Source organism: Pelodiscus sinensis, chromosome 16 (genome assembly GCF_052426305.1).
Source record: "Pelodiscus sinensis isolate ZL-2025 chromosome 16, ASM5242630v1, whole genome shotgun sequence".
In the NCBI taxonomy this organism is placed as follows: Eukaryota; Metazoa; Chordata; order Testudines; family Trionychidae; genus Pelodiscus; species Pelodiscus sinensis.
In genome coordinates this window covers 3,278,506-3,304,279 of record NC_143067.1, presented here as the reverse complement: position 1 = coordinate 3,304,279, position 25,774 = coordinate 3,278,506, and the positions used below count along the sequence as shown (strand labels likewise).

The 25,774-nt window shown below is 50.2% G+C and overlaps 1 protein-coding gene across 1 annotated transcript; it reads left to right on the top strand.

Annotated features, from left to right (window-relative positions):
* The first annotated feature begins 90 nt into the window (after nt 1-90).
* Nucleotides 91-24,030, top strand: NIPAL4 (NIPA like domain containing 4). The gene is made up of 6 exons (XM_006138293.5): nt 91-267; nt 7,663-7,911; nt 12,889-12,945; nt 15,403-15,493; nt 17,020-17,180; nt 18,168-24,030. Exons 1-6 carry the CDS (start codon nt 231-233, stop codon nt 18,770-18,772), a joined length of 1,200 nt encoding a protein of 399 aa, XP_006138355.3. The 5' UTR covers nt 91-230; the 3' UTR covers nt 18,773-24,030.
* Nucleotides 24,031-25,774: the final 1,744 nt, after the last annotated feature.

The following is a 25,774-nucleotide window of genomic DNA, read 5'->3' as shown; positions in this document are numbered from 1 at the left end:
GGAAGCAGACTCCCCCCTGGGCTGTGGGCCGGGCGCGAGGAGCCGGGGGAGGAGCCGGGCGCGAGGAGCGGGGAGCCGAGGGAGGAGCCGGGAGCAGGTGCGCACCCGCCCCGCCGGAGCAAGTCGGCGGCTGCGGCGAGCGCGGGCAGAGGGAGCGGCGGCAGCGGCGCTCGAGGAGGGAGCTGCCCGGCGGAGACCCGGGGGCGCTGCGAGCCCCCCGCAACGAGCCCATGGAGCTGCTGGCGGGGAACAGCAGCTGTGCGGACGGTGGGTGCTGGGGCTGAGGTCTGGGATGGGGTTGGACTGGGGGTGGGGGATGATGGGGAGGGGCAGAGCTGGGGGGCTGAGGGTCAGACTGGGGGTAGGACGGGCTGGGGTGTGAAGGGGGAAGGGTCAGGGCTGGGGGGCTGAGGACTGGGATGGGGTTGAATTGGGGGGTATGATGAGGGAGGGGGCAGAGCTGGGGAGGCTGAGGACTAGGATGGGGTTGAATTGGGGGTAGGATAGGGGCTGGGATGTGATGGGGAGGGGGCAGAGCTTGAGGGGGCTGAGAACTGAGACGGGGTTGAACTGGGGGTAGGATAGGGGCTGGGGTGTGATGGGGAGGGGGCAGAGCTGGGGGGCTGAGAACTGAGACGGGGTTGAACGGGGGGTAGGATAGGGGCTGGGGTGTGATGGGGAGGGGGCAGAGCTGGGGGGCTGAGAACTGAGACGGGGTTGAACTGGGGGTAGGATAGGGGCTGGGATGTGATGGGGAGGGGGCAGAGCTGGGGGGTTAAGGATGGAGATGGGGTTGAACTGGGGGTAGGATAGGGGCTAGGATGTGATGGGGAGGGGGCAGAGCTGGGGGGTTAAGGATGGAGATGGGGTTGAACTGGGGGTAGGATAGGGGCTGGGATGTGATGGGGAGGGGGCAGAGCTGGGGGGTTAAGGATGGAGATGGGGTTGAACTGGGGGTAGGATAGGGGCTAGGATGTGATGGGGAGGGGGCAGAGCTGGGGGGTTAAGGATGGAGATGGGGTTGAACTGGGGGTAGGATAGGGGCTGGGGTGTGATGGGGGAGGGGGCAGAGCTGGGGGGCTGAGGACTGGGATGGGGAGGTGGGGTTGTTGTAGGGACCAGGGAGTGGAGGGGCTGGAGGCAGAGGCCGGCCCAGGGGCTGGATCTCTGGGGTAGGAATGGGGATCTGGGGGGTGGTGGCGCAGGATGGGACTGGCCAGGCCATTGACCAGCCCCCTCCCTTGCACTCCTGGGGCTGTTTGCCCGTGAGCTTACTGGGGGAAAGCCAGGCTCACCCCACCCCTCCCTCTGCCCCAGGGCCTGCACACGCCCAAGAGAGCAGAGCCAGGTGCCAGGGGCTCTGGTTTCTAGTGAACTCCAGGTGGAGGAAAGGGGATTGTGCCAAGGCCTGTGCCAGGGAATTGGGGCAACAGCTGTTGCTGCCTCACCCCAGCACTGCTCCCATGGGGGGAGGGGTAGCACTGGAGCCAGGGCCTGGAGCAAGAGTTAGAAGGGGCGGGTTGGTGGGGGTGTGATAGGGCTTGGGGAATGCAGGGTGCATGTGAACAGCGGACGTGTCTGGAGGTGAGGGGGTCTAGTTGCTGGAGGGGGAGCTGGACAGGTGTTTGTGCTGGTCTGGCGATGGGGTAGCTCAGAGATTCCCCCCCCCCCCCCCCATAGGGCTGGCTCCCGCAATGCAGGGCACTGGGCAGGAACAAGGGGGAAGGCTGTTGTGAGAGCAGGCAGTAAAGGACGGGCCAGTGCATGGCTGGTTTCCCTTCCAGGCCACCTTCCAACTCGACAACTCTATCCAACCCGTTCCTAAAAACCTCTAGTGAAAGGGAATTAAAGGGGAGCGGACGGGGCCCCTGCAGCCAAGCCAGAGCAGCTCCTGCCTGTGATGTGCCTGAGCTCATCACGGAGAATGGGCTGCTCTGGTCATCTGGAGCAGCTTCCATCCGTGGCAGGCCCCACAGAACTGGAGCCCCCCGCTCCGGTTAACCTTTCACATCCTTAACCCCATCTAAGGGGGACAAGAAATTGTCTTTGGAGATGCATCCTCCCCTTCCCCCGCACCCGAAGGGTTGTAGTTCATTTTGCTGTCTGAAAGGCTAAATAGGAGGTAAGAAAAGCAGAGCTAAGTAGCAAGTGGACCTCTGGCTTTCACCCACTGAGGTTTTATGCCAGCTCTTTGTATTGAAGGGGGTCTGATTTTATTTGCTCCCTTTCAGGGCTGTAAAAAAACCATGTGACATGAGGATGTTGTGCACCAGGGGAGGTGGCATTCGCTTTCTTGAAAAGCAAAAGTAATAAGAGTATCTAAGCACTGTGTTGCACGTGCCTTGCATAATTTGCAGGGATTTACAACATAACTAGGATTTGTCATCTTCTACATTTACTGTTCCAAGATAGAAATGACTCAGTAGACCAGCCCTTCCTTCCCCGCCATATGGAGGATTGTTCCCAGTGGTGTCTATGGGAGAGTTTTACACAGTCTAGAAAAACAAATCTAGTGATGGAGCATCCACCAAGTTTTTTCTTCACACAGCGCACAGTCAACTTATGGAACTCCTTGCCAGAGGATGTTGTGACCAGGCCTTTAACAAGGTTCTAAAAAAAGCTAGATAAATTCATGGAGGTTAGGTCCATCAATACTTATTAGCTAGGATGGGTAGGAATGGTCAAGGCTGGAAATGGATGACAGGAGAGGAACCACTTCATGATTCCCTGTTCCATTCGCTCCCTCGGGGGCACCTGGCATTGGCCACTGTCGGAAGACAGGATACTGGGCTGGATGGACCTTTGGTTTGACCGAGTCTGGCCATTTTTATGTCCTTGTGTTCACAGTCAGGGAATTGTGTATTGGATCAGTTGAGCCCTGATCAATCTCCCCTGCAGCAATGCGCACACAAAGAGTTTCACCAGTCTTCTGTGAATTCCTCACACGGCCCGGGAAGGGCTGAAATGAGTGTCTGTGTCCAAGCAGTCTCAACAAATTCCTTGGACAGGCAAAATCCACGTGACGGGTCCCTCTTCCTATTGCTGAGATTGAGGCAGTGATGTAGCTCCTAGCTCTGCCGCACACCGTGTGTTCCTACGTTGACTCAGCTCTTTTGTTGCTCAGCTGCGGTTGGCTCCCCAGTGGCGAGAACACTCATTGGGCATTTCTTTCCTCCTCCGTCTCTGTGTATGTTTTTAGTTCAGTCCCTACGCAGAGTGAAGGGTAGCCCGGAGCAATGTCTGGGGTGTGGCAAGAGCGTGAGAACCAGAAAGGGAAGCTCAGAAATTTCCCTCACCGCACCCACTGATACGCCTTTGTTGTAGATGCTGATTTTTAGTGGTGCTTTACAGAGCTTGGGTCTTTTCTATTTTTGTTCTTCTTAATAACGACTCACATTTCTACCCCCTAGTCCAATGTTTCTCAACCTTTTTTTATAAAGTGCCCCTTTAAAAAAATTATAAGTACCCCCAGTACCTATAGTTTTCAGACACATTTTTTTTTTCTACCATTGCAACACATTTGTTTAAACAACTTAATCATAGCCGGGCGGGCGATGAAACGTTTGGGCGTAAAAAGTACAAAAATAATAAAGCACTATAAAACTTAAAACAAAAATTCAGTTTTCTCCAAACTTCAGTTGTGTTAACGTCCCCCCCAGACTTCTCTCAAGTACTCCTAAGGGTACTTGTATCACTGGTTGCGAAACACTGCCCTAGTCTACCCTGCTGGAGAGCAGTGCTTTCCAACTTCACGTGCATTCACCAGCCAGGGGGTGTCCAGGACGGCTGCGTGCAGCGGGGATGAGAAGTAGGGAGGTCTGGCGAAGGACAAACCTGTATTCTGAGAAAATGTCCCATAGAATCATTTTCCAGACACCACCTGTGGGCCAGAGTCACCACTCTTCAAGGGCATCCCCACACTGCATAGGCAGAGATGAATGAGGACCCTCTGTTTTCAAGGTCCCAGCAGAAGGGCACACATCCAGTACATGGCTGAGGTATGAATATGCTCGTTGTGGTGGTAGCTAAGAACGCAATCAAAATACCTAATTAGGAAGGATTAAGAGTCAAATCAACCATCATCAACAATCATGGGCTCAACGCCCATTGGTGTCCAATGCCTCCCTCACTATTTCCTTCCATCTTTCCCTGTCCGGTGCAGAGTGGTTTAGTTTCTGTAGACTAGCTCCACACCAATCTACTAGATCAGAATCAACCTCGCTGGTGTTTTAATGTGTTTTCAGGGAGTCTCAGTAGTATCCCAATAAGGCACTCTCTCCTTCTTTGCCCTGACTTAAGACTAATTCCGTGGCATTAACTTCAGCAGGTGTAACTTGCCCTTCACTCTGCTGAATCAAGAGAGCCGTGACAAGAATCTGAGATCTGCCGCCCCTCACTTCTGGGTTCTCAGGCATGATGTGGTTTGCTTCTAGAAGACAAGAGGACACGGGAAGGAGTCCCAGGGTCCTTGTCATTGGTTGTATGTCCTCTGATGTTGGCATCTTCTCAGGAGGAGATGTTGCCTAGGTCTAACCAGAAGTTATGGGCCTGGCACCATAAGGGGTGGCTGTGAAAGCAAGCGACAAGAGAGTTATTTTGTGTAACATAAGAACATAAGAACGGCCGTACTGGGTCAGACCAAAGGTCCATCTAGCTCAGTATCTTGCCTCCCCACAGTGGCCAATGCCAGGTGTTTCAGTGGGAACAAAGTGATCCATCCCCTGTCGCCAGTTCATAACTTCTGAGCAGTTCTGCCATTGGCTGGTCTTTATTCCCGAGGTTCAGAGCACACCCAGTGTACAGCAGAGGACGCTTTGTGAGAGGTTGCTATTCTAACCTTTAACGTAAATATCTGCTCCAACACAGGTCATGCCAGAAGGGTGGGCCTGACATAAAGCTCTTCTCTCATTCCCCAGAAAAGCAAAATTACCAAACTAGGTAGAAATGGGCTGGAAAGGGTGAGCGACAGACTAGCTGGCAGACGGCAGCCTGAGCCGGTGGAGTGGCTTTGGAGTCTCTAACTAGAGGAAACGCTCTCGTTTAACCACATGTGTCAGACTTCATGCAGGTATTTCTGGGTGGAGAGTCTCTGATCTCTGGCATGCAGGAGGTTAAATTCAAATAGCTGTCATGGCCCCATTTGACCTGAAAATCTACCAATCCTGAGCGGTACGGCAAGTTTTGTGGCAAGGTGCCTTATTAACTAGCTCTGGTCAAGAAACCAGTTTTCTGCCCCATGATGAATGTCACAGTGGCAGATTTTTTTTTCTGTGAGACCCTCCCCCTAACCCCAATGGAAATGCAAAGATTTGTGACACTTTTTGAAAACCAATAATCTGCAAACATTAAAATTCGTTGTGGTGTTGTAGCCATGTTTGTCCCAGGATCTTACAAAGACAAGGTGGGTTAAGTCAGAGCTTTTAGTTGAGCCAACTTCTGTTCATGAAAGAGACAAGCTTTCCACCTTCCACTGTATCTCCTTCAGGTATGCAGACTGATGACAGTCCTACCAAGGGAATACGTATTTTGTGCAACCTGACTGACTTGAAGAAGAGCTTTGTGTGAGCTCGAAAACTTGTCTCTTACCAACAGAAGTTGGTCCAATAAAAGCTACGATCTCACTCACCTTGTCTCGCTAATACCCGGGGACCGACACAGCCTCACCAATCCTGCAAACACCAATGTTTGAATCAGGGCTGGTTCAGAATTCAGTCCATAGACCTGTCACGGCGAGCTAGGGGCTATGCCATTCTTGGGCACGTGTCTGGGACCTTCCTGGAGCCCAGCCCTCAGACGCAGTACTGAGGGGCTATAAATAGAAGACAAATTGAAAGTTAATATTCATTTTCAAATAGAGACAAGGTCCATATTTTTTCCAAGTACGTTCCACTTTTCCCCCCTTTATTTTGGTGCTGGTGGAGTCATTCCAACCTGGCAAGTGCTTTTTAATGCTTTCCCCCATGCTACAGAGAAGAGTTTTTTTATTCAGTAACTGTCTTCCTTCCACTAACTATACTCATTCTAGATACTCAATGGTCTTCATATCTCCTATAGGATCATAGAATCCTAGAACAGGAAGGGACCTTGAGAGGCCATCAAGTCCAGTCCCCTGTCCTTACAACAGGATCAAGCACCTTCTAGATCGTCCCTGACAGGTGTCTGTCCAACCTGCTCTTACATATCTCCAGCAATGGAGATTCCACAACCTCCAGTGCTTAACCATCCCGACAGAAAGTTTCCCCTAATGTCCAACCGAAACCTCCCTTGCTGCAATTTAAGCCCATTGCTTCTTGTCCTATCATAAGAGGTCAAGGAGAACAATTTTTCTTCCTCCCTATAAGTAAATCCTTTCTTTCCTCTGCCCCATTTTTGAAGTCAGTTCCTGATGTAAACAAATAATGCCTTCGACTGTGATGGCCCTGGAGCCACAATGTGTTTCTGCAGAGACGGGCTGTTACTATGCCTGGAGGACTGGGATTGTTGGTGACTCTTTGTAAATAAAGAGTGGGAGTCAAACTGCTTGCAGTGGAGAAAGGGGAACTCATTTCAGAGTCTCAGTTCTTGATGGCCGTTAGCTGGCAAGGGGACATTGCTGAAAACATACAGGACTTGCATAGTATATGAGAAGGTGTCACCGAGGGGTAGGGAACCACCAGGCCCTGCACCACTATCTGCAGCTAGAGGTGACTTTCAGCCGGTCGGCAGAACAGAAGGTTTATTTGTCTACAGGGACAGAGCATAGAACAGACTTGTCAGCACAGGATCTAGAAGCAGCCAGTGCCAAGGGTCCTGCCCCCCATCTCTGCCCCCCAAGCCAGCGTGCCTGATTCACACACTCTGCAGCCCAGCTCTCTCTGCAGCCGGCCCCGCCTCCAGCCTTTGTCCAGCTTCCCTGGCAAATGGTGTCCCCTCTCTATAAAAACATGGTATGCCCACATCTTGAATACTGCGTACACGTACAGATGTGGTCGCCTCATCTCAAGAAAGATCTCTTGGCATTGGAAAAGTTTCAGAAAAGGGCAACTAAAATGATGAGGGGTTTGGAATGGGTCCCATATGAAGAGAGATTAAAAAGACTTGGACTTTTCAGCTTAGAAAAGAGGGATCTAAGGGGGGATAGGACAGAGGTCTATAAAATCATGACGGGTGGAAAAAGTGAATAAGTAAAAGTTATTTACTTGTTCCCACAATATAAGAACTAGGGGTCACCAAATGAAATTAATAGGCAGCGGGTTTAAAACAAACAAAAGGAAGTTTTTCTTCACTCATCGAACGGCAACCTGTGGAACTCCTTGCCAGAGGATGTTGTGAAGACTAGAACTTTAACAGTGTTCAAAAAAGAGCTAGATAGATTCATGGAGGTTAGGTCCATCAATGGCTATTAGCCAGGATGGGTATGGATGGTGTCCCTAGCCTCTGTTTCTCTGGAAATGGATGACAGGAGAGGGATCATGTGAGGATTACCTGTTGAGTTCCCTCCCTCTGGGGCATCTGTATTGGCCACTGTTGACAGGATACTTGGACCTGAGATGAGAATCCTGGGTCCCAGTCCTGTGTGCCAACTGCTACCCCACCATCCCTCCAGAAATGCGTTTGCTAGAGCCACACCCAATCGTCGCGCTAACTCTTCCCATGTGTGTTCTGTGTGCATTGTCCCCGCAGGTTCTCTGATTACTGTTTCCTGCCCTTCCCGCTGGGTCGTATGCCAGGTGATCCGAGATGGCGACCTGGCCACTTCTGCCCCTGAGAATGTCAGTGCCCACACCAGCTGGGCAACCCCAGTGGAAAGCAAATACGGCTTCTATATCGGCCTGGCCCTCGCCATCTTCTCCAGTTTCCTCATCGGCAGCAGTGTCATCCTCAAGAAGAAAGGGCTGCTGCGGCTGGTGGACACAGGAGGCACCAGAGCAGGTATGGATGTTTGGGGAGGGCGGTGGGGAAGAGAAGGTGGTTCTGCATTGTTCCAACTCCCATGAGTAATGAGGCTGGGGGATGTGAGATTTGCTGTCGGTGCATGTTTGCATCTGACGGGCCTGATGACCACGAGTGGGGGAACTTTGCATCCACTAGGGACTAATATGAAGAGAGCCATCTCTTCTCAGTGTAAATAGAACCAGGCGTGGGACTCCAGTGGGTCTTTGCCTGGCGCTGGCCCTTTGCCCAGGGGAGAATTTCACCCGTGCAGAATGGGTCAATACACTCCCATGGGATTACACAGTTCTTTTCTCCAGGAATCAAGTCCTGCTTGTATTGAAGTCAATGGGGAAGTTTGCTGCGGGATTGACAAGGGCAAACCCACACTGGAGCAGGACTTCTTGTTAATGCAAAATGCCACGTTTAGTTGCAGAGCCCACAGTAGGCCTATAAACTAGCCCTCGTTAGCTACGTCAGTATTAACTGAACATTAAACTATAGGTTGAACCTCTCTAGTCCGGCACTCTCTGACCCGCAACATCTGTGGTCCAGCATGATGTTAGTTAGCTAGATGTCCACTTAGCATGGATGTGGCCAAGTTTCCCACACTCCGAAAAAGTTTGTTTACAGCCACCAGTCCTGGCTTTCAGTGTTCTGTGCTGTTTATTTAGCTGTAATTTACCCCTAAATGTCTTCTAAGAGCCCAGCAAGCAGTGGAAGTGCTGGTAATGCTGCTAGACAATACTGACCTCCCATGGTCTGACACATTCTCTAGTTCGGCACCAGTCAGATCCCAAGGGTGCCAGAATGGAGAGGTTCAACCTGTATGAATGTTTTCCCCTCTCTGTGTTAGTTATTAATAATAATTCAGTAACTAAGCTGTGCTGAGAACTTTATAGAACAGTCTAATCCCTGCCCTGAAGAGGTTACAGTCTAATCTCAGACGTGCTGCACCAAGAAAGGGCTGCTGTCAGATAATCTCTCTGACACACCAAAGATTCTTTTTGGCACCCTCATACCCTGGTTGTTCTAATACCACAAGGATGGTCTGGGTAGAAAAGCACCTTGGACGGTGACCATCTAAATGAGAGGTAATGATTATAAGATCCTCAGTGTTCTTCAGCTGGTGCCAGAGGTATCCCACTACTGCCACCATGAGTTTACACTGACTGACTCCTCAGATGACACAGAAGGGGGCAGGACTTATTACTGACCGGAGCTGACCCCTAGTGGTATTGCTAACCCTGACACCACTGTTTAGCAAGGTGAGGGTAAGAGACACTGCAGGAGTTTACTTCCACTCCTCTCACACAAATGCATTGTCCTTAATGAGCTGTGTACATCCAACTTGTATTGGCAGTGCCTTCTTGCTGACAGTGGGCGTCTGTCCTGATAAGGTGGCCTAGAGGGCATGCACAGATGTTGAGCAAGAGGGATCTCCGTGAGAGCATGTGAATGCGGCGTGCCTGCTGGGGTGAGTGGGCGGTACTGAGTGCAGGCTCTGGCTGAGGCATGCGTGTGTGGGCTTGTATTGCACAAGAGGGGATGGGATGTGCCAGGAGGAGATTGTGCAGTAGGCGCTTGAGCAAGGGGACGCGTGTGTATAGAGCAGCGCGTTAGAGCAGCATGCAGAGGTGGCGTCTGAGTGGGGCTGGTGGAAACATGCAGCTCAGTGTGTGCATGGTAGGACTGCATTGGTGTGTGTGTGTGTGTGTGTGCGTGTGTATGCACGGTGGGGCTGCATTGGAGGGGTGCGCACGGTGGGGCTGCACGGGGGGGTGTGCGTGCGCTCGCAGAGTGGGGCTACACTGGGGGGGTACGTACGCATGTGCACAGTGGGGCTGCACTGGGGGGGTGCGCGCGCAGTGGGTCTGCACTGGTGTGTGTGGGGGGAAAGGTGGGGGGGAGATGACCAACCCTGTATACAGATGCAAGGTCAAAGTGGTGTGTGTGTGTGTGTGTGTGTGTGTGTGTTTGTGTGCACCTATCCATGGGTGGGGTAGAGTTTTATCTCCCTGTACTGGACACTCCTGAGTTCATCCCTTAGCTCCAGTGTCACAAATTTAAGCCTTAGTAGACATGTCAAACAGCGCATGCAGCCAGCCTCATTGTGTAAGTACAAAACAATAGCACCCTAGCTAATGTTTTTCATCCATTGATCTCAAAGAGCTTTACAAACCAGGTCTGTAGCGTTATCCCTGTTTTACAGAGGGGGAAAGTGAGGCACGGAGCAATGAAGTGACTTGACTAAGGTCACCCAGCTGACCAGAGGCAAAGCTGGGGTTAGAACTCCGCTTGCCAGTGTGGTCCTTGAAATGCTCAGTGGTACAGATCAACTGGGATGGTGCTGCCCCTTGTGAGGTCCGGCCATATCCAACAGCCGATGGCCTAAAGTTCAGGGTTTGGGGTTTTTTGAGTTATCTATGCCCAAAGTACTTTTAGGAATTTTTTAACAGTTTAAAAAAAAGTATTTCCTGCCTTCCCCACACACATCCCAAACTGAGCAAACTCCGTAGTGGTTCCAGGGATTTTCCTCCCATTTTCCAGAGCAATTCATCATGGGGCTGAGTTCCAGCATGAGAAACTTGAGCCAAAAAGCAGAATTTCTGAGAACGCTTTGAGCCTGGAAAAGCAGGGATTTCAATGGGATTCACTATGTGACCTGTCTGAAGCTTCCACTCAGGATCTTTTAATGCAGGGATGGGGAACTTAAGGCATGGGGGCCAGATCCCGCTTCCAGCTTATGTGGATCCTGCCCCCGAGGCTCAGCCCCCCACCCCCAGCATTGGAGAACCTGTGCTGGCACTCCAGCCCCTCTGCTGCCCCACTGCAAGGCTCGAGCACACAGATCTACCAGGCTGACCCCCCCTAGGCTCTGGCGTGGGAGGGGAATGTGGGAGGGTCGTTCTCCTTCTCAGTTGGGGCCACGTCAGTGAGGGGTTTGTTTGGGGGTTTTATTGCGTCTCATTTGTGGGTGTGACTGATTTTTCTGTGGGTCAAGCGCCCGCACCCAAAAAAGGCTCCCCACCCCTGTTCTAATGTTTCAGTTCTAGCAATGGGGTTTCCTGTGTCCTTTCTCCATGGCTAGCTCATACTCTCCTAGCTGTCTAATCTTCCTATCTCCACATTTCTACCAGCCTCATTACCATGGTATTTGGGCATGGGGCTCTGCCCCATGCTTGGACATTCCTCGTTCTTTTTGCTGTTACGTGGCAGTACTTCCTTGGCCAGCGTAATGGAAAACTGGGCCCTAGCCTGCTCCTACTAAACTCAATGGGAGCTTTTGCTTTGATTTTAATGGGGCAGGATCGGGCTCTCAAAGTGGAAGAACTCCTAGGCGAAGATTTGCTCTAGAGTTCTTCTTCCCAGCCTGGTTGGATCCTCTTAAGTCTCCTTCTTCTAGACACACATTTTCTACCATCTTTTCGTTGTTGTTGTTGTGTTTTTTTAACGCAGGGAATAATTTTTGCATTGGAAATGCAGAGTCAGGAAACGACCTCTCTGCAATAAACATCATTATGAATTATTTGTATTCAGCTAAAAGGAAGAATTGTGACTGTCTAGGAAGGAGTCCTGCAGAAAGGGATCTTGGGGTCATAGTGAACAACAAGCTAAATGTGAGTCAACAGTGTGACACTGTTGCAAAAAAAAACATGATTCTGGGAGGCATTAATAGGAGTGTTGTGAGCAAGATGTGAGAAGTCATTCTTCCGCTCTATTCTGCGCTGATTAGTGTCCAGTTCTAGGCACCACATTTGAAGAAAGATGTGGAGAAATTGGAGAAGGTCCAGAGAAGATCAACCAAAATGATTAAAGGACTAAAAAACATGAGCCATGAGGGAAGACTGAAAGAATTGGGTTTGTTTAGTCTGGAAAAGAGAAGACTGAGAGGGGACATGACAGTTTTCAAGTACCTAAAATGGTGTTACAAGGAGGAGGAAGAAAAATTGTTCTCATTGACCTTTGAGGATAGGACAAGAAGCAATGGGCTTAAATTGCAGCAAGGGAGGTTTAGGTTGGACATTAGGAAAAATTTCCTACCTGTCAGGGTGGTTAAACACTGGAATAAGTTATCTAGGGAGGTTGTGGAATCTCCATCACTGGAGATATTTAAGAGCAGGTTAGACAGACACCTGTCAGGGATGTTCTAGATGGTGCTTGGTCCTGCCGTGAAGATGGGAGACTGGACTTGATGACCTCTCGAGGTCCCTTCCAGTTCTCGTGTTCTATGATTCTGTTCCAGTGGCAACTAGAGGCCCCAGCTGAGATCAGGGCACCAGCGTGCTAGGTACTGTATAAACACATAGTTACAGAATCCCTGCCCAAATAGACATGACATAAAGAGTGGGAGGGAAACAGGCCAAGAGACATGACCAAAGTCACCCAGCCCATAAGCAACAGAGCTCAGGATAGATTCCAGATGTGTGAAGCAGTTTAGTGCCCTACCCACTAGGTAATACTGCCATCCACGACACCAGCAAGAGGTTTGTTTCCCCATCAGCTTTACCCTTTGTCTCTTCCCTCCACAGTTTCCCTTTCGGGTTTCAGTCCCATAGCTGGACCCTTCCCAGAGCAAAGCACTGGAACCCTTCCAGCAGTGTCCTGAAAAACAGAAACTGTGGCCATGGCTTTTCGTGTCTAAGTGCACTCATCCCTGCCAAGGCAGTACAAGTCCAGCCCAGACCTGTCAGTGCTTAGCACTGGCTGGGGTGATGACGGTGCCTCTTCAGTGGTGCCGGGTGGTTTCTATTGTATGTATACTGCTCAGCCAGGCTGAAAACACCACCTTCTCCTAACAGCTGTCTCCTGTAGGACTTTACTGACATGTTGATTGTTTCCTGCAATGCCATTTTGTCTGTCGCCGCCTTCTGTAGTTATTTGACATGGCACCTCCACAGCTTGGAGCCTGCTGGGTCCTGTGGCTGTGGGTTATTTTTCTAATAGTTCCTAAATATCTCTGCTTTGCTTTTCCAGGAGACGGTGGTCACGGCTACCTCAAGGACTGGTTGTGGTGGGCTGGCCTGTTAACCAGTAAGTGGAGTTATTCACATTCCTGTGCGTCTTCAGCTCTGACAAGGCTTAGACAGTTGAGACGAGAGAACACGGTTATTCCAGCCACTCTCTCCAGTGCCTCGTAAGGTTCTCCAGGACAGGGATGGCTTCCCTGCGCCTGCAGATTGATAAATGGAGCAGAACCGAGCCTGCAGTGTGTGGCTTTCCTCACCCTCACATCGCAGCCAGTCTGCATGGCTTGCAGAACTCGTTTGCTTGGTTTTCCCTAGCCAAAAGCATGAAAAGCCCCAGTTATGTCTGGACGGTTGGATGGTCTGTCAGCACACCAATCACTTGTTCTCCTTGGCCTCTGAGGGTAGGACAAGGAGCAATGGGCTTAAACTGCAGCAAGGGAGATTTAGGTTGGACATTAGAGAAACTTCCTACCTGTCAGGGCTGTTAAATGCTGGAATAAGTTGCCTAGGGAGGTTGTGGAATCGCCATCACTGGAGATATGCAAGAGCAGGTTAGACAGACACCTGTCAGGGATGAGCTAGATCAATGTTTCTCAACTTTTTTTTTTGGTTATAAAGTACCCCTTTAAAAAAAAAGTACCCCCAGTATCTACAGTTTTCAGAAACACACAGGGTTTTTTTTCTACAACGGCAACACATTTGTTTAAACAACTTCATCGTAGCCGGGCGGGCAATGAAATTTTTGGGTGTAAAAAGTACAAAAATAATAAAATGCTGTAAAACTTAAAACAAAAATTCTGTTTTCTCCAAATTTCAGCTATGTTGATGTACCCCCCAGACTTCTCTCGAGTACCCCGAGGGTACTCGTACCACTGGTTGAGAGACACTGATCTAGATGGTGCTTGTTCCTGCCGTGAGGGCAGGGGATTAGACTTGATGTCCTCTCGAGGTCCCTTCCAGGTCTAATATTCTATGATTCCATGATTCTAAAGCCTGATGGGTTACCAACGTCATGAAAGGGCATGCCTCCCCCAGTACGTAGAATATCTGTCACCCCTCCATCCTGAAGACTGAAGTGAGAAGTTCACGGAAAGCAGGACTAAAATCCCTCTGATGGAATTTAGCCTTCAAGTCTGACCCTGTAGCCACGCAGAAGACATTTGAACTCCACATGCCATTTTCCCCCAGATAAATATTTAACTGCTTTTTTCAGTAGGAACAGTTTAAAGTCCCCTCCTGCTCCCCGTGCCTTGACATTTGGCCAGGACTCTCTCACTTTCCTGGGGTAGGAGGAGTTGCTCTAACAACCACAGTCTCCACACAAATGTCCCATATTGGACAGAGGCAACTTTTTAAAATGTCCAAACTAAATGCCCAAAGAATTATTCCCCTTATGTGGGATAAACTAGCAGAGCCATAGCTAGGAAATGGAACCACTCGGATCCATTAACAACTTGGGCTTTGGTGCGTCCCCTTTCCAGCTTGTCCTAGCCCTTGCTAGTAAAAGAGGTTCTCGGGGTGGGAGAAGTGTGGAGTTGATGTCCAAGTTGTCAGAGACCCAGAATCCACTGCCTCTGATGAGTCTGAGGTCAATGGTTCACAAACTTTTTGGCCTACCCAAAGTTGGCCTTCCCATGGACCAACAACCCATGATAACAAAATGGGTGCGGGAGGGGGTGAGAGTGTGGGGTCTGGCTGGGAGATAGGATGCAGGGTTGGGGATGGGGGTCTGGCTGGAAGGGAGGGTGCATGAGTGGGGTGGAGGTTCTGGGAGAAAGGGAGGGTGCAGGAGTAAGGTAGGTGGGTCTCGGTGGGAAGGGGCTGCATGAGGGAGATTGGGGTGTAGTCTGTGGGCATGAGGATGATGGAGCGTAGGGCTTACCTGGCTCTGTGCCTCCCGATGCTCCCAGGCACCCCACCCCCTGCTGCTCCCATTGGCCATGATTCTGGCCAATGGGAGCAGCAGGGAAAGTTCCAGAGAGTGATTTCCTGTGCTGCGGTTCCCCCAGTGGGGCTAGATGAGGTTGGACCAACAGTGAAAACGAGTGAGAGCCCCAGTCTGCGAACTTTGGATCTGGGTTTGTATCTACGTTGCAAATCCTGCGAGGCTGGTTGGTGTCCGGAAGCAGAGATCCAGCTTCCTCCAGCATATGGAGAGAGATTTCTCTGGGGACACATGGTGCTGGGTGTGGGTTCAGATTTTCAATCAGTGGGATGTTTGGTTTGGGGGTCACTTCAATGCCGAATCCAGAATCCCCCCACGCTTGGTAACAAGATCCAGAATGCACAACTGCCTCCAGATCCTCCTTGTGTGACACTCCCTCGCTGGGACTCGTTCTCACAGGGGTTATTTTTACCCAAGGTGCCCTGGCTCTGTTGCTATATGGCGTGGAAACCCCCAGCAAGATCTGTGTTCCTTCCCTCACCTCAGCCCTTACCCCTCTGAAAATGCACAGTGACCTTCACAAAACGCATGTTGTAACGCTCCTGCTGGCTGTTTGTTTTTCCCTTGTTTGCTCAGTGGGTGGAGGAGAAGCTGCCAACTTTGCTGCCTATGCATTTGCACCGGCGACTATCGTCACGCCGCTTGGTGCCCTGAGCGTGCTCATAAGGTGATTTCTAAGTCTCTATTTTTAGATTCAATCCCACTTTTCCCCCATATGGCATGAACATGATTTACTCAGCAAGACGGAAACACATCTTGGTGATTGCTACAGAATAGGCTAATAGCTGGATGCTTTTCTCAGTGCAGGATGTTGTGCAAAGCTCTGAAACCATTGGATTAAATAACATGCCCCATGGGAACAACGTCTGTTGGCGTGACCAGGAGTTGGGCAGCCATTTGGAGGCTTTTATAAAAAACCTCCTGTCTCTTCCTTGTTCGTCCATTCTCCCAGTTGAGGAACTGCTAGCGGAAGCTTTTGGGCAGTGAATAGCATTGCCCACCCCAAATGCCAGAAATCACGAGCGCTTTTTAAAGAATCATCCATTTTGGGTTCTTTTGATCTGCTCTCTGGTTTTTGTGTGTTTAGGGTCACATTTGTCTATTTTTCTTTCCTGCCATAGGAACGGAAAGGTATTTTTCTTTTATGGAAAACTAGAAGTCTTGGGTTTTCACATCGCTCCAGGAGCTGGGGCTTTTAAAGAAAAACGCACCAATTATGGCAAGACTCATAATAAAAATGGGAGATTTAGCACCACTGCAGTGGGAAACTGCTTCCAGAGTGGGTCATGTGAATAAGCAAACACGTAGTCGAAAAGTGACCAGCCTTTTGCTGTTGGTTTCCCCTGTCTAACATATAACAACAATAATTGTTTAACAACTTCATAATAATAATATTAGGTGTTTCTTTCTTTTTTCGGTCCTCAAAACCCCTTTCTTTGGGTGTTAGGAATTTCATGCTACCCAACTATGCAGGAATGGAACTAGCAGAATTATAAGATCCTCTGGAGATACATTGATCTCTCTTCAACTATAAATGTTTCCTTTAACCCATTTCTGTGTCAGCTGTGAATTTTAGGAGACACGGTTCCCAAACTCTGATGTTAGTAACTCCGGTGTGAAGCTCTTGTGCAAAAAGGCTTATTCCTCGTAGAAAGAGGAATAACTCTTGCACAAAAAGCCCTATCTTCTGATGATCTACTGTACTTTTTCTTGCGCAAAAATGTGCTTGTAGTTTGGACGCTCCGTGAGTTTTTGCACAAAAACTCTGCAGTATAGGTGTAGCCTCAGAGAGGTAGCTGTGTTTGTATCTGCAAAAATAAAGAGGAGTCCTGTGGCACCTTAGAGACTGACAGATTTATTTGGGCATAAGCTTTCCTGGGTAAAAAGCACTTCATCAGGTGCATTGGAGTGGAAATTACAGAAGTGGGGAGATATATATGTGTGTTCTAGTATATTGAAAGAAGGAAGTTACTTATCAGGGGTAGGATCAGTGTTAACAAGGCCAGTTCAGTAAGGGTGGATGTGGCTCACTCCCAGCAGCTGATGGGGAAGTATGAATACCGAAAGCGGGGAAATTGCCTTTGTAGTGAGAGAACCATTCTAAATCCCGATTCAGCCCTAATTTGATCATGTTAAGTTCTCCCTCAGACAATTTGGAGGCATTAACATATTTTATTTTCCTAACCTGCCCAGTGCCATCCTGTCTTCCTATCTGCTCGCAGAGCGGCTGAATCTCCTGGGAAAGCTAGGCTGCATGCTGAGCATTGTGGGTAGCACTGTGATGGTGATACACGCCCCGGAAGAAGAGGAGGTCACCACGCTGACGGAAATGGCTTCAAAACTGAAAGAGCCCGGTAAGCCCCAGGCAATCCAGCCAGATTACAGATGGGGCCATTTAGAGGGAAATGTACATGCACGATCAGGAGTATTTGTTAGTTAGAAACCAGGGGGCTGGCAGAAAGATTTAATTCTCTCCGTGATACACCGTTATAAACCGTTTCCCTGCAGTCCGACTGTTGTATGTTCTAGCCCAGTGGTCTTCAAACTGTTTTGCTCATGGCCCAGTGGAAGAAAATTGTTGATGCTGCGACCCAACATCATGTGACTGGAATGCAGGCTCCAGGGTGGGGCTGAGAATGAGCTTTGGGGTGCACGATGGGCCTCTGGCTTTGGGGCAGGGGGTCAGGGCTGGGGCAGGAGGGGCTCACCTCAAGTGGCTCCTGGTCAGCGGTGAGGAGGGTTGTGGGGGGGCTAAGGCAGCTTCCTGGCTCTCCTGGCACTGCAGACCAGGCTGCCGCAGAAGCAGCCAGCAGCAGGTTCCCAGCCAATGGGAGTGCGCAGCTAGTGCTCAGGGCAGGAGCAGTGTGCAGAGCCCTGGGCTCTCCCTCCCCCCCATCCCCACCAAGGAGCCAGGCCTGCTGCCCATGGAACCATGTGCTAACGTGTCCCTCCACGTGTCCATCTGTTTCCAATGTTCCATGGGTCACGCGCTCATTCATAAACTGGCAAAATGAACCCTCGGCAGGTCTTTGTCTTAGCTCTTGGACTGGGTTTGCCTAACAAGTGACTGGAGATGCTTTAGTCCAGATCTCTCACTGATGGGGATCAATGTAGCTTAGCTAAGCTACAGTGTTTCCCACCACTCTAGCCTTTTGGGTTTTTTCACACTGTATTCCTGCCGACATCAGGTGTGTTATAGCCATACTCGGGGTGACGTTGGTTCTGACCCGCTGTGGGCTGGTGTTTTCTCTCTCTGGTGCACGCTGAGTAATGCACCCAGTCATTATAGCCTGACTGTATACGCACTTGGATTTCATGCTGTCACTTCTTGCCTCTCCAAGGTTTCCTCGCTTACGCTACCATCCTCTTAGTCGCCTGCCTGGTCCTGATCTTCTTCCTCGCACCACGCTACGGGCAGCACAACATTCTCATCTACCTCGCCATCTGCTCCGTGATCGGTGCCTTCTCCGTGTCTTCGGTCAAAGGTCTGGGGATTGCCATCAAGGGCTTCTTTGCTCACCAGCCGGTACTGCAGAACCCGCTGACCTGGATTCTCATCATCACCTTAGTGGCTTCCGTCACCACTCAAGTCAACTACCTCAACAAAGCGCTAGACGTTTTCAATACCTCGTTGGTGTTCCCCATCTACTACGTACTGTTCACCACCATAGTCATCACCACTTCCATCATCCTCTTTAAGGAGTGGGTCACCATGTCCGTGGTGGACATTATTGGGACGGTGTGTGGCTTCCTCACCATTATTTTGGGGGTGTTTCTACTCCAGGCCTTCAAAGACATGGATGTAAGTCTGAGGAACTTACCGCAAGCTCTTCAGAACAGCAACCAGACACCAGCAGTCAAGGACGACAAGAACATTCTTATAGAAGTGGACAATTCTGGCACAGTGACTGAGGATAAACCCAAGGTATTCATGATCTACAGCTAGAGCAGTGACACACATGTTCAAGAGCAGAGGATGCTGCTCTGAACAGGGTAAAATATTACTGATCAATTTGAAAGCAAAAGCACAAACAGTAAAACTAGTCTTGGGTCTGAACTAAAAACAATCTTCCAGTGGATCATATCTGATGTCGTAACATGAGCAAGGGGTATATTTTGTTTTCAGCCATAAGACTTGAACATGAACAGCTGCTGAAAGTGGCATCTCCCTTGATATGATAAACTTGGAGCAAACAACTACTCTGGGATCCTTTCTGACTGCTGGGTCTCTCATCAGTGCCAGTGTCTAGGGCATCTGCCTGCTTTTTTTCCTAAGCAGAACTCCGGCTGATGATGTGCTTACTTCAGACTGCTCCCCACTGACTAGCTGATTAGTGGAGTTTGATTTTGTTACAGCCCCTATCCCAAGGGCTCTCAATCCATCTACAACACGTAAAACACATAGCAACAGCAAGCCGAACAGGAAGGTCCCCGGTGAATATTCTGCCCTTGCAAACCACCCGGGCTGCTTACCCAGATGGATAGCAACAGCTAGTCCGGACATCTGTCACTGCTTCCAATCCCCGAAAGCCTGGGGGAAGCAGAGAGCCAATGGCACGCTATGTCAGAGCAAGTCCCGTAGAGAAAGGTCCATTCATGGAAAACACCCTCCTCTCACCAGCACCCTCTATCTGCTTTTGTAAAGACACCTGGCCCAGGAAATATTTAAGCCAGTAAGAGATCATTTATTTTTGTCTGCCAAAGAGCAGCCGAAGAGATTTGGTGCACAGGAGATGGTCAGGGTGATGGTGCAACGTGGCTTGATGAGCTTTAAAAATAACGAGTAGTCCTGTGGCACCTTAGAGACTAATAAATATATAGTATCTGGAGCTTTCATGACAGCAGTGTCACCTAGGGCATTCCATCAAGGATCTTGTGCAAAATCGTAGGGGTTTCAACCAAAAAGTTCTAAGAGGACACTTGGGTCACATCTGAGTTTCTGTGGCTCGAAAGAACAAAACAGCGGAACGCAGAGAAAGTTTTGACACTAAATTGTGCAGCGCTCCCCCCGTCCCTGTGCAGGATAGAGCACAGCAGGGCAAGGAAGTAAGGTGTGTTTGTCCTCAGGCGGTGGAAGCTACCACCCCAGCCTGCCTGCAGGAGAACCGCGTGGATCGGAGTGTGGGAACGGAAGAGCAGCCTTGCTGCTGGAGCTCCCAAATTGTGGATGGACCCAGAGAAAGCGGCCGGACACCAGCCGCACGCCCCGGCTGCTGCCTCCGTCCATTTCTAGCTTTTGCCATAGGCCCTTCCTGGGCTCCCATCTCCACAGACTCTTCGCTCCTCTCCCTCGGTCTGCAGTGTGTTTGCCCATTCTCCGCAGAGCATTTCCTCCCCCAGACTTCTCCCTAGCTCAGGCTGCTTCCCTGGACTCCCTTCCCCTATTCCAGGGCGTCCGCTCCATTACCACCCCCACACCTCTGGTCAGCCATCTATGGGTTGACCACACCCCAGAACCCTCTCCCCTGAGGGCCAGTCCCAGGTTATGCCCTCCCTCCAACTGGGCACATTCCGGCTTTTGCGCAAACCCTCTTGCTGTCAGCTGAGCCCCATCATGAATCCAAGCCACCTGGTTCCCAGTCCGTTGGGATCAGTTAGAGGGGCACAGATGTCTTGATAAGCTGAGCCACCTGGGGACAATGAGCAAAGACCCAGTGCACATGCAGTGCTTGTGCTAGGCAGAGCTCACTAGTGCAAAGGGTGAAGAGCTGCAGACTGTACACCCCATGCCCTAAATGATCTTGGGTTGTATTGCCTCCGGACACAGGGCTGTTCTGAACAGTGAGTGTATGAGTTGAGCCTTCTCAAGCTCATAAGTCCACGTTGAATTCAACAGCCCCCGATTTCAGCTTGGGAGTCCAGAGAGGTGCAGACCTGGAAGGGGCGTGGGTTTTGAGTCAGTCTGTTACAGCGGGGCATGCTTATCAAAATGCCAGCTGAGACTAAAAGCATCCACAGATTTCCAAGGTTCTGGTTCAGCTCCCATCTCTGCATTGACCCATTGTGCTGGGTAACCCGATGAGCTGCGGCAGTGCCAGGATTGCACGGGAATGACTGACGCTCACTAGCATGATGGAAGATGCCAGGTAAAGCCGTAGAGCCAGGTTCTACCCATCTGTGGTGAGGAATAACTTGGCCATTCAGCATGAGTCAGAATGGCACAATCAGCACCTTCGCTTAGTTTTTTGTTGTTTAAATGGGGCTCAGGCAAAGTGTGTATGTGTCTCTTTTGATATATATTTTAGAAATGTGCACCTCTCTGTCTGAGAGTCCATTTGCTCAAGAATACCTCTCAAACGGTAAGAGGTAGGACCACCACATTTGCTATGCAGCTTCCTCTTATCATAAGTTAAAGCAAGATCAGGGTTTGGTTGTGCCAGGACAATGGGATTTCTGTGGAATTCATTTGTTTCTCATAAAATGGAAAGGGAGGGGGTCTGGCTGGAGGGACAGTTATACTGCGGAATGACCACCATGGGGCAACAAGGGGCTAGAGATGGGGACTGGGACAGCTATAGCCCTATTGGGCCAGCAGGGGGCAGGAATGGGGACTGGGACAGTTATAGCCCTATTGGGCCAGCAGGGGGCAGGAATGGGGACTGGGACAGTTATAGCCTTATTGGGCCAGCAGGGGGCACAGATGGGGACTGGGACAGCTATAGCCTTATTGGGACAGCAGGGGGCACAGATGGGGACTGGGACAGCTATAAGCCCTATTGGGCCAGCAGGGGGCAGAGATGGGGACTGGGACAGCTATAGCCCTATTGGGCCAGCAGGGGGCACAGATGGGGACTGGGACAGCTATAGCCTTATTGGGACAGCAGGGGGCACAGATGGGGACTGGGACAGCTATAAGCCCTATTGGGCCAGCAGGGGGCAGAGATGGGGACTGGGACAGCTATAGACCTATTGGGCCAGCAGGGGGCAGAGATGGGGACTGGGACAGCTATAGACCTATTGGGCCAGCAGGGGGCAGGAATGGGGATTGGGACAGCTATAGCCCTATTGGGCCAGCAGAGGGGGCAGAGATGGGGACTGGGACAGCTATAAGTCCTATTGGGCCAGCAGGGGGCAGGAATGGGGACTGGGACAGCTATAGCCCTATTGGGCCAGCAGGGGGCAGAGATGGGGACTGGGACAGCTAGCTATAGCCCTATTGGGCCAGTAGGGGGCAGGGATGGAAAAGGGCAGCGCGTGCTCTCATATATTTCAGAGAGTTTGTTGGTTTGTCTGTCTGTCTGTCTGTCCCCCAGCCCGGGGACATTCACTCCACTCCTGTCTGTGCCCACTGCAGCGGCCATGGAGAGGCACTGGCCCCAAGCTGCTGTGGTGAGAGGGGGCTGGGGTTGTTCTCTCCCTGGGGCAGCCTTCATGCTGAACCCCCTCGTCCTCTACCCCACCCCAGAGTAGTGATTTAAAGGAAGAAAAACAAAACTTATCGAGTTAAGGACCCGAGCAATGCCAAGTAAATCTTCTATTAGTATATAAATAGCTTTTGGTTTTGTGAGCTGTGGGGGTCAGTAGTTCCCTGCAGTACAACTTTAATTAGCTTTTGTGTGCACATTTTTCATCTCATGGCACCTCACGCTGCTGCCTCTGATACAGAGGCAGCAGCATGGAGTGGCAGGGGGCGCCTCAAGAGTGAGGCCAGAGCTCACTAGCTGCCAGCCCCGCCCACGGGGACTATAGAATAGTCGAGTAATCGATAAGAATTCATGAGGTAAATCGACTATTCAATTAACTGATATTTAACAACCCCACCATGGGTAACACCAGTGTTGGAGAACAGTGAATCCCTGACTGTCATTGATTTCGGCAAAACGCGGCACCTTCCCTAGGTCAGTGGAAGTACTGCTTCAGGCTGGGAGACTGAAAGGGGGAGAACTGCTAAAGGCTTTTTTGGCCAAGGAGAGAAGTAACCAAGTAGGCAAATGCTTTCAAAGAACCCATCGTGGGCTCGTTGGGGGATTTGCAAACCTAGTTTTCAAGCCTGCCCCTCATTTAAGACCCTGTGCCTGGGTTGTGCATTAGATGCTAGGCTGCTATAAGTAGGCAACTGCTCTGTGGCTGTATAGATTTATTTTTGCATTAGTAATTTTCCTCCCTTCCCTCATCTGTGCACAGTCGCTCAGTCTGTGGTTTGCACTGTGCCCTGCTTGCAGTTCCATCGCATTTTTAATTTTTCTCTGCCACAGCATCTCCCAGATGCAGCTCCCCCATGCATGAGTTCACCCCAACTTTCTGAACCCATGCTGGGGCTCAGTTGTCTGCCTTTAGTTAATCCTGACACTGCTTGGGATCTAGCTGCTTGGGACCTAGCTCCCCCTAGCCGGGCATCGCTCATAGCAGTTGTCTAAAATTTGCGCTTGTATGGCTGGAAAACATCCCGGCTCTCTTGGGAGCTGGTTTCAGAACACAGCCTGTGTGGACTGGCACTTACATGCTGAGTTACATGGAATGATCAGAACAGCTGACTTTAAACTGAGCTAGGATCCCTCTGGGGTCCTTTTACTTAAGGGGTGGAAAGGTGGGGAAATGTAATAGCTACAGAGTCAGCTTTTCACCATAAAATCCCAGGTTTGCTTTATGAGTGTACGGTTCAGTTACTGCGCTCAGCACATCAGCTCTATGCTCAACACTCAGCACGTGGGGCCAGCTAAGTAAGTGGCTGGGGCCAGTGCTCTGGGGCAGGAGATCAATGTGTGTTCTCATTTTTTTTCATCCATGTGCATACTAATTTTTGTTACATGCACTAAAGCATGTGCAGATGTGCACCACCCATAGAAACACATGCTGCCGGCTGTGGGTGCTCTGCTAATCAGCTGGGTGGCATTTGAATCCTACTGGGCGGCTGCCTATGTGCTCAGCTAACACTGCAGGAGGAAATAGGAGCCACATGCGGAGCCAGAAGTCACAGATGTGAATGGTGGAAGCCGATGCCCCCCAGACTCTGCTGTGGAGCTCATGTGGCCTCCTTTGGGGCTCTCAGCACAAGGCGATACAAGACGCTGTCTGATCCTCCCTGCAAGATCCCAGGGTCCTTGTTCCTAAGGAACGTGCTCTGCAGACGCAGGCAAGAGGCAGAATGAATGTGAATCTACGACGAGCTTCGATGTTCTACTGGAGGCAACCCCCTCATTCAACGACATTTCAATGAAATTTGTACTTAGAAGGAGAATAAAGGCGTTTTATACAAACTCCGGAGCTGAGCTGAAATCTTTTGGAGTGGTTCTTTATTGCTAGGCTGCAGTGCAGCAAGACAGTCAGGAATGAGAGCAGCAGCTCCCTCTCCTGGTAAAGAGAAATGATTCCTGCTGGTCTCAGTATAATGCGGCTCCACACGGCTCTTCTGCTGGTCTGCCACAGACTGGAGGCGTTGCAGTGCCCAAACTTTCAGAAAAGGCCTTTTTCCTCGAATCGTGTCACTTCTGAACATGACACTTTTCACGCCTCAGGCTGAGCCATTGAGGTCTGCTGTTGACTCTGTTAGCAACACTCCCATGCAACTTTTCAGTGACCATCCACAAAACGTTTATTAAATGTAAACTAGACACAAGGCACAAATGCGTTGCAGGTTTCAAGTAGTTGCATAGATGCACTGAGCATTATTGTAAACAATACATGGACCGAAGAGAACGTGACATGAACGTTGTAAATATTCTCCCAAATAATTTTTTTTAATCACATTTTATTTTCTCCCCCATCTTCACTCACTCAGCTCATACATGCAAATGTGAAGTGACGTATTGAGTGTTCTTTTATGGAGGCTTTACAGCCACCCAGAGCTGCAGGGTCCCCTTTTAAGGGACAGGGCATAGGCATGTTGTTTTCAGAGCTTTGTGTTCCCTGGCTGTATTGCACACCCCCTGAAATCAGTGGAAATCAGCCTACAGACTTCAGCGGGCACCAGATCAGTGCCAGAAGCGGCAGAGAGTGACACGTTAGCTGCAGGCATTAATAAGTGTGTGGTTTTAATAAGATGAAGAGCTGTGTTCAAAATTGTCCAGCTGTAAATGGCTGCTTTGCATTGAAGCGCAGATGCCAGGGGACAGTAATTAGGACACTGGGGTGACCACAGGTGGAGAAAAGCATTTTGAGCAGTGGTGAGCAACCTGCGGCCCACAGGCGACCCATCAGGGCCCACAAGATGTTTTACAATATACAGGGCTGCCCAGCTGTGCTGGTTCCAGTCCACATCGTTTTGTACCTGGTGTAATTGCAGTGACACGCCTGTAATGCAAGGGCATGTGAAGGGAGGGGCGGGCTGGTTGCACAAAGCATTGTGAGAGCTGTGCGCTCCCTCTGCATCCAATCAGCACGTTGCTATGGTTCTGTCTTCGCCCCTCCCCCAAATTCTAGGCATGCAAGCAGGTGCAGTTAGCAGAACTACCCCAGCCTGGGAGACCAGCTTGGGGTCTCGTGGCCCACTCACTAGCCTAGGTTGCCCGTCACTGATTTAAAGGTTAGAGAGTGTTGACCTCATTCACTTACGGCCTCAGCTGTTTCATGTGGGGGCATTACTGGTTGATTTTTAAGGACTATGAAAATCTCAGCAGAGGGCCAAACTAACCATTTCCAGGAGTGACAGCTGGAGGATAACAAAAGGGCCTGGTCCATCTTCAGACACCAGCCAAAAATTGTGTTCCAGGTTTTTCTTCATAGTTAAGTAGCAATAATAAAATCACAACCCCAAACAGGTTTTTGCATCATGTCGTTGGGTTTCTTATGCTGTGCAGCCTGGATCATTTTGCTTGAAGACCTCAGTCTATCCTAAAGTTGCAGGGGACAGAACTTCTGTGTCTAGAGTTCCGGAATTGCTAGCGTTCACACGTAAAGCAATTTCAAGGAAACTGGAAAAATTGCTGGCGGAGCAAAATGTCCCAAAGTCCTGAGAGAAAATGCATGGAAACCCAGACTGATTAACAAAACAAATTCTTAGTATAAAGGC